General features: G+C 49.0%; 1 protein-coding gene across 1 annotated transcript; it reads left to right on the top strand.

The window, feature by feature from the left end:
- The first annotated feature begins 2234 nt into the window (after positions 1-2234).
- HRAS (HRas proto-oncogene, GTPase) lies at positions 2235-12825 on the top strand. Its single transcript, XM_018082034.1, has 5 exons — positions 2235-2388; positions 6997-7175; positions 9449-9608; positions 10316-10440; positions 12524-12825. The coding sequence occupies exons 1-4, from the start codon at positions 2278-2280 to the stop codon at positions 10433-10435; spliced, it is 570 nt and encodes a 189-aa protein (XP_017937523.1). The 5' UTR covers positions 2235-2277; the 3' UTR covers positions 10436-10440; positions 12524-12825.
- The last annotated feature ends 1262 nt before the right edge of the window (positions 12826-14087 follow it).

Below are 14087 nucleotides of genomic sequence, written 5' to 3'. Positions count from 1 at the left end.
GGCTGCATGGGCTAGGGGTCTTCTGAAGGGATAGGCAATGTCTTCCGCTGTGCTGGTCTTGAGGGAGGACTTCCTCCTTGAGAACTCATGTCTTCTCCTCCCTGTATTGAGTCAAGGCTTTTCTCACTGCCTTATAGCAAGTCCTATAGGCCTGGGCAGTTGTGTAGTCCTTGAGCATCATAGTGGCAACTGCTTCATCATCAGCATCAGATACAGAGCAAGGTCCATTGTAGCCACTGCAGGCCTTTATTTACAGCCACCATGTGTTTTGCTGGGGGCTGCAGATCTCCCTGCTCTGTAATGAAAGATGGGAGCTGGTTGCAGAGTTTCTTCAGACCCTCAAGACCCCTCTGTGTTCAGCAGTGAAGCTGTTTGCTGCAGGAGCGATCCCCTCCTGGCCAGCAGTGTTGGTGGAGATGGTCAGTCAGCATTTGTTCCTCAGTCCCCATTTTATCCTGTCACTGTCCCTCATGATAATTGTCTCTGCCCAGAGAGATAAGAAGCCTGGGGTGGGCATCTCTCTTGTCCCTGAGAAGCAGAGTATGTGAGAAGGTCACAGACGTGAGGGTGTGCATTAATGGAGCAGAGCAATGTATGCGCTTAGGTTCTTTCCTGTAGTCTTGTTTTCAGTCTGCATCTCTTCCTTGGCTGCCAGAACAGAGGCAGATCAGACTTTCCCAGGAAAAAGTGGCACATTTGGGTAGGCACTTAGGGTATGACATTATTTACACTTCATTTTCCCCCTCCCATCACCACTTTTCCATGGTGTTTTACTGCTTCTCCAGCAGTGAAGAGCAGCACAGCAACCAGAGGTCCTGGTTAGGGTTAGGGTGGCATCATGTTTGTTATTTGGTTGCTCCTTGGCACCCCCTCCTTTGTCTCTCTTTAGTATCCTGGGTGCTGAGAAGGGCATGAGCTTTGTTTGCCTTCCGACTACGGAGACAGCAGCTCAGAAACGGGCTTCGGGAAGAGGTGTTTGTGTCCGACTGCTCCCAGCTCGAGTGGGTGATGGAGCTGTCAGAGTGGTTTAGAGTTGCAGTCAGGTGGGGATTGAAGGCAAAAGGTTCTGGCCTCCTTGCCATTAGATTTCTGCTGCGTTAGCAAATGCATTAAATGCAGTCTGGGTCTAGAGTGGCCGTTGCTGGCACAGTTCGTACCAGCTTCCAGAGTTTTGGGAGCAGGGCTGGCAAGCCTTGGGAGGAGGATTGAGTGATTTAACTGTCTGGGGTGGGGACAAGGAGCGTGTTCTAATCCACGTGCAGTAGCGTTGCAGGCAGCGTTGAAGGCTGACTGTCATGGGGAACTGAGAGCTTGTCTTCCTGCTACCTGCTGCATTTTGGGTGCTTTCCCCAGAGCTTGCAGATGGCAGCTGAGAATGAGTGTTGGACCCTGGAGTGACTTTCAGAGGGCAGGGCCTACAGTCCAATGAGGATGGATTTCTATTTAAACCTTTGAGATTTTGTAATCTTCCTGCAATAGTTCCTCTTTCTCAGTGGGCTTGGAGCAGAAGTTTAAGGGAGGAGCTGGGGGGATGTGAATTTTCTCCTGCTGACGGGCTGTAGCAAGTACACAGTACTGCAGAAGTGCAGTTTGCTCATCCTGGCCCTAGTCATCATTTCTCAGTTAGAGCTTTTCATGGCAGCAGCTCTTTATTCCCTGTTGGGCATGCCAACTTCATCTCTCAGGAGCAGGGGTGCCCCTTCTGCCGGCCTCCCTCTCTGATGGCCAGCACAGTGGGAGGCACCGTTAGCTGGAGGATGGGCAATGGGTGTGGATGTGCCACTGTCTCAAACCTGCCATGTGGTTTGAGGCTTAATGCAGCCTTGAGGGTGTAAGACATGGCAGTAACAGCATATTTGGGTGGGGCTGGATGTTTTTCCCTGCTCCTGTGGGAATTGACATCCCAACCTCATTGTCCAAGGGTTTCAAATCTATCAAATGATTGTCATCTTGAGGTAAGATAAATCAGGGACAACACTGAACACTTCTGCAAAACCAGACCTCTTAAATTGATTACTTTAGGGGTTGATTTACACTGCATGTACCTCTGTCTTCTCATCAGTAACACCTCTTGAAGTTTGCTCAGGGAATCTGTGAAGTTTGCATTCAGACTGTCAGGCTGAAGGATTGCAACATGCCACAAGATAAACATAGTTTTTTATTCAGTTTGATGGATTATTTTGCCCATGTTAAAGTAACTTCTCCTAACATGGTGACCATGTTTCTCCTTGCAGGTGGTGGTGCTCCTGGAAGTCCTGAGCTGGGGTCAGCTGGAAGATGACTGAATACAAGCTGGTGGTGGTGGGAGCAGGTGGTGTTGGGAAAAGTGCTTTGACGATACAGCTCATTCAGAACCATTTTGTTGATGAGTATGACCCCACGATAGAGGTAAGTGGCTCTGGGCACAGGGTCTGTCTTGTCTGCATGTTTTCCTCTTGCTGTTTTCCACCTTGTCTCCAACCCAGAGCATACTCAGTTTGGTCTCAAGTCTGAACTTGATTAGGAATGTTCGTCTGCTTTGCAGAGCTATTCTGAGTCACTACATTTGTGTTGAGAGGTCACAGTGACCGATTTGTGTCTCCTGCAGAAGGACAGTGATGTCTGCTGAAGAGAGATGACACAGGAGGCAGCAGAAGCAGGCAGAGCTGGGCAGGTGCTGAGAGGCAGCAAAAAAGTCCTCTTTTCTGATGAGATGACAGCATAGGGAGGGATTAAAGGTTTGGGATTGAAGAGCCATTTTGTGCCTGTGCTTCCATTTCTCCTCCTGTCAAATCAGAGTAAATATATTGACTTTTTCTGCAGGATATTTTGAGATTTACTGATGAAATGGATTTTACCAGAGCTTGGTTGTATTATGTATGTCCTGCAGTTTGAGATGTGCCAAGCAGCTGAACTGTTGTGGTTCACAGAGTGCTGCCTCTGCTTCATCGCCAGGAGTTAGAGGTTGATGTGTGGGTTTCGCAGTCAATGTGGATGGTAGCTCTGACCTGTCTAGCTCAGCAAACTTCCTGAGGAAGCAAGCAGGGACCCTGTGGTCTTCACAGGCTGTATGGGGGTAGAGGGGGATCTGGTCTTCAATATCCATTACACTATTCTTTTTTTTTTTACTTTTTAAAAACATATTCCATTCTCTGTCTGCTATCACTGCAACTAGTGGCATGTTAATTAGCCTCTATGTGACTTACACCTTTGTTGGGGGAGATGTGGGTAGCAGCTGCTGCTCTGCACAAGGAGTAAGTCCATCCTGGGAAGGCAAATTGCAGCTCTGTCATGTCTCTTGGACAATGACCTCCCTGTCTGCAGTCCTAAAGAATTCTCTGCCAGATGCATATAAATACAGCTGTGGTTGCCGCAGTTATTATTATCATAATGGCTAAAGGCCCCAGCTGGGACCAGAAATCTATTCTGGTAGGTGTTGTATGTGTAGTCCCCACTCTGAAGAGCTTACAACTTAAATAAACAAGCAAGACAAGGCTTGGTAGAAAGGCTGAAATAGTCTTACAATCCTACAGACAGGAAGGAGGGAAAGCACTTAAAAAGCACATGCTATTATGTCATTTGGCCAAGGTCACCTAGAAAGTCCATGGCAGAGACTGGAATTTAATTTAAGGGCTCCTGAGTCTCCTTGCTTATGGATGCAGTTGCCTTGTTCTCCAGCTCCTCTCTCCTCATGTGCTCATCCCCAGTAGCACTGTATACTTTTCTTAGAAACCCATTCCAGGTTGTTTTCAGCAAGAGCTGCTGGTGGAGAGCAGCCTCCCTGGGGAGACATCTGCATGGATGAGTCCTCTCTTGGACCTTAGGTGGGCAGAGGCAGCTCTCACCCTGTGATGTGTTGGGTTTTGGCATCCTGTGTTTTTTGTCTCCAGCTGCCTGCCCCTTGTATGTACCCTGCAGGGAATTTTCTCCATGTAAACAGGCAGTGGGGAATGTAAACCTTGCATGGCATTTCCCAGCACACCCTCCTCACCCTACCCACTCCTGCAGTGCCCCGGGAGATGCCTACTCTCTCCTCCCTTGTTCCCTCCAGCCCCATTCTGTTCTTCTCCTCTTCCAAAAGCTCTTTAGCCCTCTCGCCCCTGGTACTTTTCCACCTGCAGGTCCCACCAACCCTGATGCCTTTGCAGCTCCCTTGGTTATACTTCCCTTCCCCTGCTACCCCAGCCATCTTCTCATACATTTTAGGAGACTTCTTTTAATTATGCTTCATTTTATGGGGATTTAGGACACACAGAAAGCTACCTGCCAGCCATCCAAATGTGACCAACAAACCACCCTCCTGTGACTAAGCTGCTTTGGATCGTGCCCAGGAGCTGACTATGACTGTTCAGCCAGCTAACAAGCAGCACAGCAATGCTGAAACGAGCAGGATAAAAGGGGGCAAAGAAGAGTATATGTGCATGGAGCAAAGGCATTGCCTGTCACCCAAATGGACTGAGCTCGGGTTGTGCTGCAAAGGGGTCAAGTGAGTGGGTCAAGGTGCACTGAGAAGATGCTCCCCAGGGCAGGAGGGTTTTGTCCCCTGTCTGGGGCAGAGACCCTCACTGGATGCCTGCTCCCCTCCTGCCCTCCTGACTCACTATTGCAAACGTTTGGCCCTGTAACTCAACACTGTCCAACCCACGACAGCACATGTTCTCATGCCTACTCTTTTACTGCTGACAAACCTTAAGACCTTGATTTTGGGAACAGGAGGGCCGGGGCTCCAAGGAAATGTATGCTACTGGCATTGTCCCGTGGTGAATAAGCAGGGATGGAGTAAAGAATTTCACTGTGTTGAGAAATTCTTTGGTTCATCTTCCAGCTTCTAGCAGCTGGCTAGTAGTGGGCTTCCCAAGCCTCTGATCATATCCTGACTGTAGCGTTTGACAAGTGGACGTCTTGGCCTGGACCCCCAGCACATCCGGGATGCTCCCAGCATCTGCCTGGGATCCTGAGTCTTGAACGCCAGACAGATGTTGTTTCTGCTGCCTGGCACTTCACAGCTGCATCTGGCTGCTTTCCCCTCTGCATGAAGGTAGGGTAGGATATGAGGGGCTGCAGAGGAGCATTGAGGCAGGGTGCTGATGTGGGCTGGTGGCAGCTACCCCTGCAGTGGCAGCCAGGTCACCTGGCAGTGTGGCTGAACTGCCATCCTGAGACAGGGTTTGGATGAAGCTGCACAGAAAGCAATGATGGGGAGAGCTTGTCCCCTTCCTTTGCAGGAAGCAAAGCATCCTCTGCAAGGCAGTTAATGCTTTTGCCTTTAAGCAAGCTAGCTGGCCTCACGGGCAGCCTGTTGATGACCTGAGCTGAGGTGTGGGATCTCTCCTCCATCTGCATGCTGTATGCTTGAGAGACCTCCTATAACAGGGGACTTGGCAATTAATTGTGAACACGTGTGCCAAGAGCCTGGTCCTCTGTACACAAGCCAAGGTGCAGGGGTGGGAGGATGCCTTGCTGGGCAGAGCAGGCACTAGGGTCCCCTTGCACCAAGGAGGCTCCAGATACATTATTGATTAGAAACGGGAGCACATTCCTGCAGGGCAGCCTGCCAGTTGCCTTCAGAGTGGTTGGCTGGAAGCCAGCCCATCACTCGGTGCTTATTCTCAATGGGTCAGCAGTCCACTTTTTGGGAAGGCACAGCTGAGAAGGTCGTGGCAGAGCAGATCTCATCTCTGATTTCACAGCCCTCTCTGCAAGGTGAGGAAAGACTTTAATTAGTCCCAGCAAATGATGTTGTTTAGTAATGAACCAAAGGATGGAGGCTGTGTTGGCCCCATTCCCTTCCTGTGCTGCTGTTGGTCCTGTTGTGACCTTTGCTGTGTCGGCTGTTTGTCTGCAGACCTGCAAAGCTCATCTGATAACATTGTTGTGGTCACTGGAAGAGCAGCCGACATTTGAATTAATTTTAAACTGCAGCCGTAGCCTCTGCGAGTGGTTGCAAAGCACTGTTGTGGTCATACCGCTGACTTGCACCTTTTTCATATCTTTCATTTTGGCTTCTTTCTCTTGCTGGGGGTTGAGGATGCTGCACTGTCCACAGGGGATGGCTGTTAGAGAGGGAGGAGGCTGTCCTCCATGCAGGGGCTGCCCCAGCAGCATCCCTGCCGATGGGACTGAGCACGGGGAGAGGCATGGTGGGAAGGAGCAGTGCTTTGAGAAGCCTGCCTTCAAAATAAAACCTTTTGAGGGATGCCCTAGGTGATTTCCAGGCCTCCTCACATCTGTGATAAGTTGTGATTGCCTCTGCTGCAGGGAAAACCCCCAACTTGAAAGGACCTGCCTGGATAGTTCTTGCCTCTCCTGGAGCCCTCTGGGCACAGACTGGTTGTGGGAAACACCCAGCTCACAGCATGATTTTATTTTATTTTTTTTCTCATGTTTAAGGAAGAGGTTTACCATCAAACCCAGTCTGCAACCTTACTGGTGGCATATTGCCTCCAGTGCCTGATCTAAGATGCATTGGAGGCACTGGATTGCCAGGTCACTTTAAACACCTTCTAGTCCTGCAGATTACAGATGGTGGCTGGAAGCCCTGGCTGGCTGGAGCCTCCTCTCCTTAGTGTCCCCTTCCAGCACCCAAGCAGGGTGGCAGCAGAAGGGATTAGAACTGGGACTAAATAATGCTTAGGAAATAGTTGCCGAGGGTTGTGCAGTGTGGTAGAGATGAAGCTGTGCCTGGTCTGCCAGAGGCAGGGCTGGGAATGTGGAGAGCAAGCCAGGAGCTGTCTTCTCTGTGGCTCAAACAGACCAGGAGAAACCTGCTTAGCTACTCCCTTTTTCCTTTGTGTTTTTTTGTTTTGTTTTGGTTGGTTGTTTTTTTTTTTATTATTATTTTTCCTTTTCCTCTCGTTTTTGAAACAGATTGAGTTGTCTCTTTAATGGAAGCTAAACGCAGGCCGAGCGTGACCTGGCATCTTCCCAGGGATGCACTTGCTGCATCCCTTTGTTTAGCCAGACTCAAGCCCTCTCTTAATGCATCCTCCTCCCTTTTCTCCCTCTTGTGGCCTTCAGGATTCCTACAGAAAGCAAGTAGTCATTGATGGAGAGACCTGCTTGTTAGACATCTTGGACACCGCAGGGCAAGAGGAGTACAGTGCCATGAGAGACCAGTACATGAGAACAGGGGAAGGATTCCTGTGTGTCTTTGCCATCAACAACACCAAGTCCTTTGAAGATATTCACCAGTACAGGTCAGTATCCTGGGAAGGGCCCTTTTCCTCTTGCCCTGTGCAAAGGGGAGGCCTTGCCTCTGCACCCTCCTGCCCACCCTTTTAGATCAGGCCCAGTGGTGTAAGCACTGGCTGCCAGCAAAGACAATTAGCTCAAGTGGCCATTCCCCAGGGAAGAGACGGAGCAGACGGCTAATGTCAGTGACTCCAATAAAGCCCATCTGAAGGGATTCCTTGTGGCCTTTGGGGACTCGGTAATGTAATGTTTAAGTGTTTATGGTGACTAAAGAGAGAGCTGATCCTGTATGACCCCCTCCTTTCCCTCCCTAATTAGTGGAATTGCTTTGTTAGTGCAATCGATCTCCGGGACTTCTGCTGGGCCCTGGAGCTGGGAGAGGAGGCTGAGAAGGGCAGGGAGGGCTGCTTGCTCTGCTGTCTGCCCTTGTGATGAGGCTGTAGTCTGCCAGCTGCACACATGCAGGGAAAAGCAGTCCTGCCCCTTTGGAGCTTGGTTTCAACCAGGGCAAAGACTGAGCAGGAGGGGAATCAGGACCTCAACGAGGTAATTTGCCCAAGACAATGTACGGGGAAGCGGTGACAAAGCAGGGACCTCATCCCGACATGGTCCTGCTTTGGCAGCACCTGAGTAACTCATCCCACTTCTCCTTGCTGACATCACCCCTGCAGAGCTGGAGAGGTAAGGAGCTGATACAAACACAGCAGGAATCTTTCCTGTTTATCCCGATGCTTAGGGAGGGACCACTCTGCCTTGTGCCTTTTTCTGAGGCTTGGCTGTGATGGGAGGCACTTGCAGAGGATGCAAGAGATGGCTCTGCCTGTCCCTGCTCTGTCCACTGCCCACCAAGGGACTGTGTACCCCAGTCCCCCACCATAAACTGCCGTTCCAGTAATCCTGTTGTTCCAAGCACAGCACAGCCTTTCCTTGCTCCATAGTCCAGAGGTGCTGCTCTGAGCTGTTTCAGTCTCAGTGAGCAGGCTGTTCAGTGTAATAGCTGCACAGGTGGACTAATTTGGCTTGTTTTAGCTAAACTGGAGGACAAAGGATGGGATTTTCCTAAAGCACCTGAGGGATTAAGCAACATTCATCCTTGTGCTGGGACTGGTGCCTGTGAATTGCTTGCAGGATGGCACTATTTCAAGTCATCATGATCGTGGTTTAAATCACTGGCTTTCATCTCCTTCAGCCTCTGCTCTTTGTGTTTGCACTTTTAAAGAATATTCCCCAGAGAAATGCTGGCTCTTCCTGGTTAGTAACCATTTGAAGATATCTCTTTTCAGCTAAGTGTAGCCTGTGCACTAAATTTAGTACTTGCATTTGCTGATCAGGATGTTACATGGAACATTTAAATGGCTTTATGGCATATCATGCATATAGTTAGACTTCATTTCTATGTTCTACTTCATTAAAAAAAGATAATTGATTCTTTTGTATGTGATACATGTCCAGCTGCCTTTGGATGGAAATTTGCATTAAATTAAAATGCAGAAATTGGCATTTTAAATAATGCTTTTATTAGTTTAATAAAACCATGTTAAATGTTCTTGATGCATGAGCAAAAAAAAAAAAGCTAAAGTTAAATGATTTATTAAGCAAAGGAAGTTATTATCTATCAGAAGGGAATTGAATGGATTGCTTGTGGTCATAATGGACTTTAAGAGTTTTAGAAGTGGTAGATCTCATCCTCGCCCACCTAGTTTTAGATCCAAGGTTGGAATGAAGAAGTGAGCATTACAGTTTTTTTAGTTCCCAATTGGTTTCTCAACTTTGAATGACCTGAACCAAACTGAGAGGGAGCAAATACTGCCTGTGCATCTGCAGAAAAGGTTACAGCTACCAAAAGCTGCTCTATCAGCTCAGCAAATTCTGATTGCAGTTGATTTTTTATTGTTTTTATCCCCATTTTGGGGAGATTACTTGATCTAAAATGTTGGTAGTAGTACAGGTAACTGCTCGAGAATTCATTTTTATTTAGCTTAAACTATCTTAAGGTCATTTCTTAATATAGTTTATCATAATTCGAGTTGTTTTGTAAATAATTGCAGTTAAAGAGCAGAAGTATGTTTAGTTTTCATTTCCAAAAGTGCCCTAGCTATTTTGCTTTTTATTCACTTGTGTGCCATAGTCATTTACATTTTCCTGAAAGCCCAACACAAAGCACTTGACAGGAGCAAGGCGTAGCTGTTGATTCTTGACAAAGAAGCTGGTGGGGATTGTTCTGGAGCTGCCCCTGATGCCTTTTCTCCCTTTACTTTGTCACTTCTTCCTGTTTCAGGGAGCAGATCAAGAGGGTGAAAGACTCAGATGATGTTCCTATGGTGCTGGTGGGGAATAAATGCGACCTACCAGCCCGGACAGTGGAGACTCGGCAAGCGCAGGACCTGGCCCGGAGTTACGGGATCCCCTACATAGAAACGTCTGCCAAAACCAGACAGGTAGGAGGAGGGTTTTAAACAAAATGTTCTTCTTGTTTTCTTTTCTCTATTGCTGCCCTGGAATGGCAGGAACAGCTTGCAGACAGATGGGTGCAAGGGCTGGGGTTCGTTGCTTCTTCAAGGCTAAGTGCTCCGTCAGGATGTTCTCTCCCCAGTCTGGGCTTGAGCCTCCAGCCTGGAGAAATGCGTAATTCATGCTCTGGCAGCAGTGATACTTTCTAAGGCCTTTCTCCCAGGCTCTGGAATAACCCCCATAAGTCATTGCAGGTCAGCTAAGCTCAGGGGCCTTGGCTAACCTCATCCGTCATCTATTTTGGCAGACCTACAGGCAGAATATACCAGTGCTGGAAGGACCATGTGGGGCTCCCAGAGCACAAAGGTGGAAATGGAACAGCTGACACCTTCAGTGGTCCAGTGGTGGCTTTTCTCTTGGTGGTAGACCTCATTTAGACTGCTGAAAGCTGATGAAACTCAGGGACTTGAGAGCTCTTTGACCTCGTGGTTGCTCATTCAATCATGCTCTCTGTTCGAGGGCCACACTAAGTCCTTGTTAAGTCTCCCCAGCTTGGTTTTCTGCCTTTAACTCTGCAATTTGCACTGCTGGAAGACAGAGCTAGGAACACCTTGCTGGGTAGCAGAGCCCTCTCTTCTCTCCACTGTCCCCTCTCAAAGTGGGCAGCTGCTTGGAGTGATGCTTTTTTCCCCAGGGCGTTGAGGATGCCTTCTACACCTTGGTGCGGGAAATCCGTCAGCATAAACTGCGCAAGCTGAATCCCCCAGATGAGAGTGGCCCTGGCTGCATGAACTGTAAATGTGTGGTATCATGACTATGGTGAGTTGTGGAAGCAGGAGATGTGGTGCAGTGGGGTTATATCGGCAGCAGGCGATGGAGTGCCATGGAGATACGTTGGAAGCAGGGCAGGTGGTGACTACAGATGCACTTGTCTGCAAACAAATGCAGCAGAAACGATTTCAGCAGCAGATATTTTTTGAATGAAACACCTTTTCATTGAAATAGCAATGGTCAAAATTCCCACTTTCCTGGGGAAGTGTGGGAGAGGAAGGCGTTGTTAATTTCCCCCCTCATTTTGTAAAACAAGATTCTATAGAACTGATTTTTTTTTTTTTAAAGTATGTTTTGTTGTGCTTTCCCCAAGAAAGCTTGTTCCCATGTTGCTGCTCTGAAAGAGAAGTTAAGCTGGTGTTGAAGCTGTACAGCTCAATGCCTGCTCACCAGACTGGCTCTAGAAGAGTTCAGATGAAGAGCTGGGTGGGTGCATTGCCTTCTAATGCACTCATGAAAATTGCCTCATCCTAAAGCTGTAGAGCAGACCTGTCTTGCTGTGAAAGTCCTGCGTTCCTCAGAAGAGTTTTCCCCATTAGATGTTTCCCCTGGGATATTTGGAACTGATGCAATGTTGAGAATTAGCCATAAGGGGGCTGTTTTGCTTTTATAAATTGTGTGTGCTGGAGCCAGAAACAGCGTTTTTCAGATTGTTTATGTTCACTTGCCTCTTTTTCTTCTTTTTCTTTCCTTGTTATTTTTTTTTATGATGAGTTTATTTAAATCATTGCAATCCTGCTGGATAGCAATCAGGGAGAGCTCCTATTGTTGTCCCTGCTGGTCTTAAACCAAAGGCCTGTGAATATCTGTCTGTGTAACCAACTCGTTCCATGGCAGAAGTGGAGAGAGGGGCAATTGGGGATGAGATCTGTATCTCTATCTAAGGACATCTGGGACTGGAATGTGGGAGAAAAGCCTGCATGAACATTGCCCTTAATGTCTTTTGGGGAGTCTCCCAAGCATCTGGATTGGCCCTTCACCCCTCTAAACAACTGCTGGAGTCCTAAAGAGAAGTGCATTATATCCAGAGATGGTGCTAAGAGGGTATCCTGAAGGTGGAAGTGGTCAGCTGGTGGTTGCCTCCATTGCTTTTTGAGCCAAAGGCTGTGAGCACATCAGAGCTCTTCCTCCTACCCCTCACCCCCCAAAAAAAAACCCCAGCAAACAAAAAATGCTGGCACTGTTTGCTTCCTATGAGCAGAAAACCACCCAAGGACCCCACCCCTCTGCTCCCAGCTGAGGCACGTGAGGTCATCTGGGGGCCGAGCCAAATGCTGTGCCCAGCACACTTATCACTACTAAGGGAGATTTTCCAGATGTTTGGGTCCTCCAGATGTTCAGGAGCGTTTCCTCCGGATGGGGATGTGAGCTCAAGGCTCGTTTCTGCTCTGGCTCACAGCTGACAGCATGGGCTTGGCAGACACTGCTGCTCCCTTACACTGTCAGGAGCCTAGTCCTTGTCACAGCCCGGTGGCAGCACTGGTGTGGGCAAGAAGGGGAGGGAAGGAGTCTCTTGGAAACACTCCTCTCTCTTAAAAGAGCATGCCCTGTGAGTTGCCCAAGTCTTTTTCTGCTCAGACAGAAACTGGAAACCAGACACCCCAGCTTACTCTAGCTGCAGTGGCTGAGAGCAGGGAGGGAGGAACATCAAAGCACAAAGGGAGAAGTGAGGCAAAGACATGCTGGGATCTGGGGAGGGGAAGGGTGGGTGTGTGGCCAGGGAAATTTGGTTGCATTTGCCCTGGATTCACTTTGTGGTTCCCATCATCCCTGGAGGAGGGGGGAAGATCTTGCCAAACAGTGCCCCTTCCCACAAGGAGGTTCAGGCAGAGGCAGAAGGTCTGGTGAGGTGCCCGGGGCTCACCCATCACTCCAAAGCTTATTCCCTTCAGCAGATGTGCAGATGCTTTGCTGAGCCAGGCCCAGGCCTCTGAGACCTGTGCAGCCTTTTGCTTTTCTCTGTGGGCACTAGCAGAGTCATTCCAAAATGTGAGGAAATTGAGAAGATGGAAACAGCCTCGATGGTTCTGATGGTGAATGGGTGCTAATGAGTGTCCTCTTCTGGTTTCAGCTGACTGGACCATGTCTTGGAGAGGTTCCCACTGTGCAGTGCACAAGGATGGAGGTGAAGCAAAGGAAGAAGCAAACGGATTCAGAGGAGGAATATGGGGGAGGGGGAGAGGAGGAGGAGGAAGAGGACAGGGTGAGCATGAGCCCTCCAAGGACTATCTCACACTTCACCCAAGCCTGCGGCAAACAACATTTTTTCTTTTTTATCCCCATCCCCTCATCCTTTGACGTCCTCCCACCCCGGCAACTGTACAAAGCCACAGATTGAATCACAGTAAATTATTATTTGATGGTCTCGACAAATCATCTTGATGGCTGTGTTCTCCTTCCAGAGGGTGCTGCTGCTGGTGCTCCTGAAGGATTGCTGATGGGATGGCAGGGAGGAAAAGGTGCTGATATTTGCTCTCCGCAGACCAAGGTCATGCTATAGATCATGAAGGTGATTGGGGTGGGAAAGACAAGCTGCCTTTCAGGGCAAGACAGCTTGTCTTTGTCTCCAGCAAGTTGTTGTCATGGTCCCGTCATCTCCAGCCCACCTGAAACTCTGCTGGCTCCAAGTTTTGGTAGGATGGAAGAATCCAACCAGTCCAAGCCTGTCCTCGGTGCTCACTTGAGTGCCTTGCTTTCAGCCTAGTTCTTGTGTGATTTTTTTATGGCCTCAGATGCAGTGCCTGGAAGAAAGAAGCAATGAGGAGGAGATCCAAAAGCCTGGTTCACTTCAGCAGGTGCCAGTTAGTTGCTTCTGTGACTTTTTTCCAGGCAGCTCTTTCTGGCACAAGACCTCCATAATGTGTTGTGCTCCAGGGTAGAATTAGGCCTTTCTGGTCCCCTCCAGCACCTAGCTAGTGCTAACACCTGTATAGTACATATACCTCAGGCTGTTCTAGTCTGTTGGCAGCATGTAAAAGTATGCAAATCCTCATCTGCCCCGTGCGTGGCTTCATTACTGGTGAGCACGTAGAGAAGGGCTTTCGTGCACTGCAGATAGCTGTCTGGCTGCTCAGCAACCAAGACTAAAGGATTCAGGCTTCCAGTCTTGGGTTTAGAGTAGGTAAGAGTGTTTTGGATAAGGGCTAATGTGTTGGGAACCCCATCTTTGCTCACCTCTGCTCCTCTGTGATTTTTGCCTGAGCTCTGACCTGTGTGCTTTTCACTCGCAGACCCAAGATGACGCACTGTGCTCAGTACTGCGGGTGGCTCAGTACTCACTGCCTTTCCCTCTCCCAAGCTATTGCACATGCTAATTTAGCTGGCATCCAGAATAAAGAGCACCAAAGGGGGAAGGTGATCCAGCTGAGTGTGGCAGAGAGCTGTTCTGCATGGGCTAGCCCAGGCCTGAAGAGGTGCTGGCTTTGGCAGCCAAGGCCGGTCAGGGTTGGGAGTGGCGAGGGCGGTGTGTGAGTCACATGCTTCATATGGCAAAACTGGTACAGAAACCCTGGTCACCCTCAGCACAAAGCCACAGCCCACCCAGGGGTTTCCATGTGAATAGCCTCCATCCCACTCCTCATCCTCCCTCATGCCAGGCAGCAGCAGAATTAAAGCAGCAGAAATTCAACTCCTAT

This window comes from Manacus vitellinus, unplaced genomic scaffold (genome assembly GCF_001715985.3).
Source record: "Manacus vitellinus isolate BGI_N305 unplaced genomic scaffold, ASM171598v3 scaffold_59_pilon, whole genome shotgun sequence".
Taxonomy (NCBI): Eukaryota; Metazoa; Chordata; class Aves; order Passeriformes; family Pipridae; genus Manacus; species Manacus vitellinus.
This window is presented reverse-complemented; position numbering and strand designations above follow the sequence as displayed.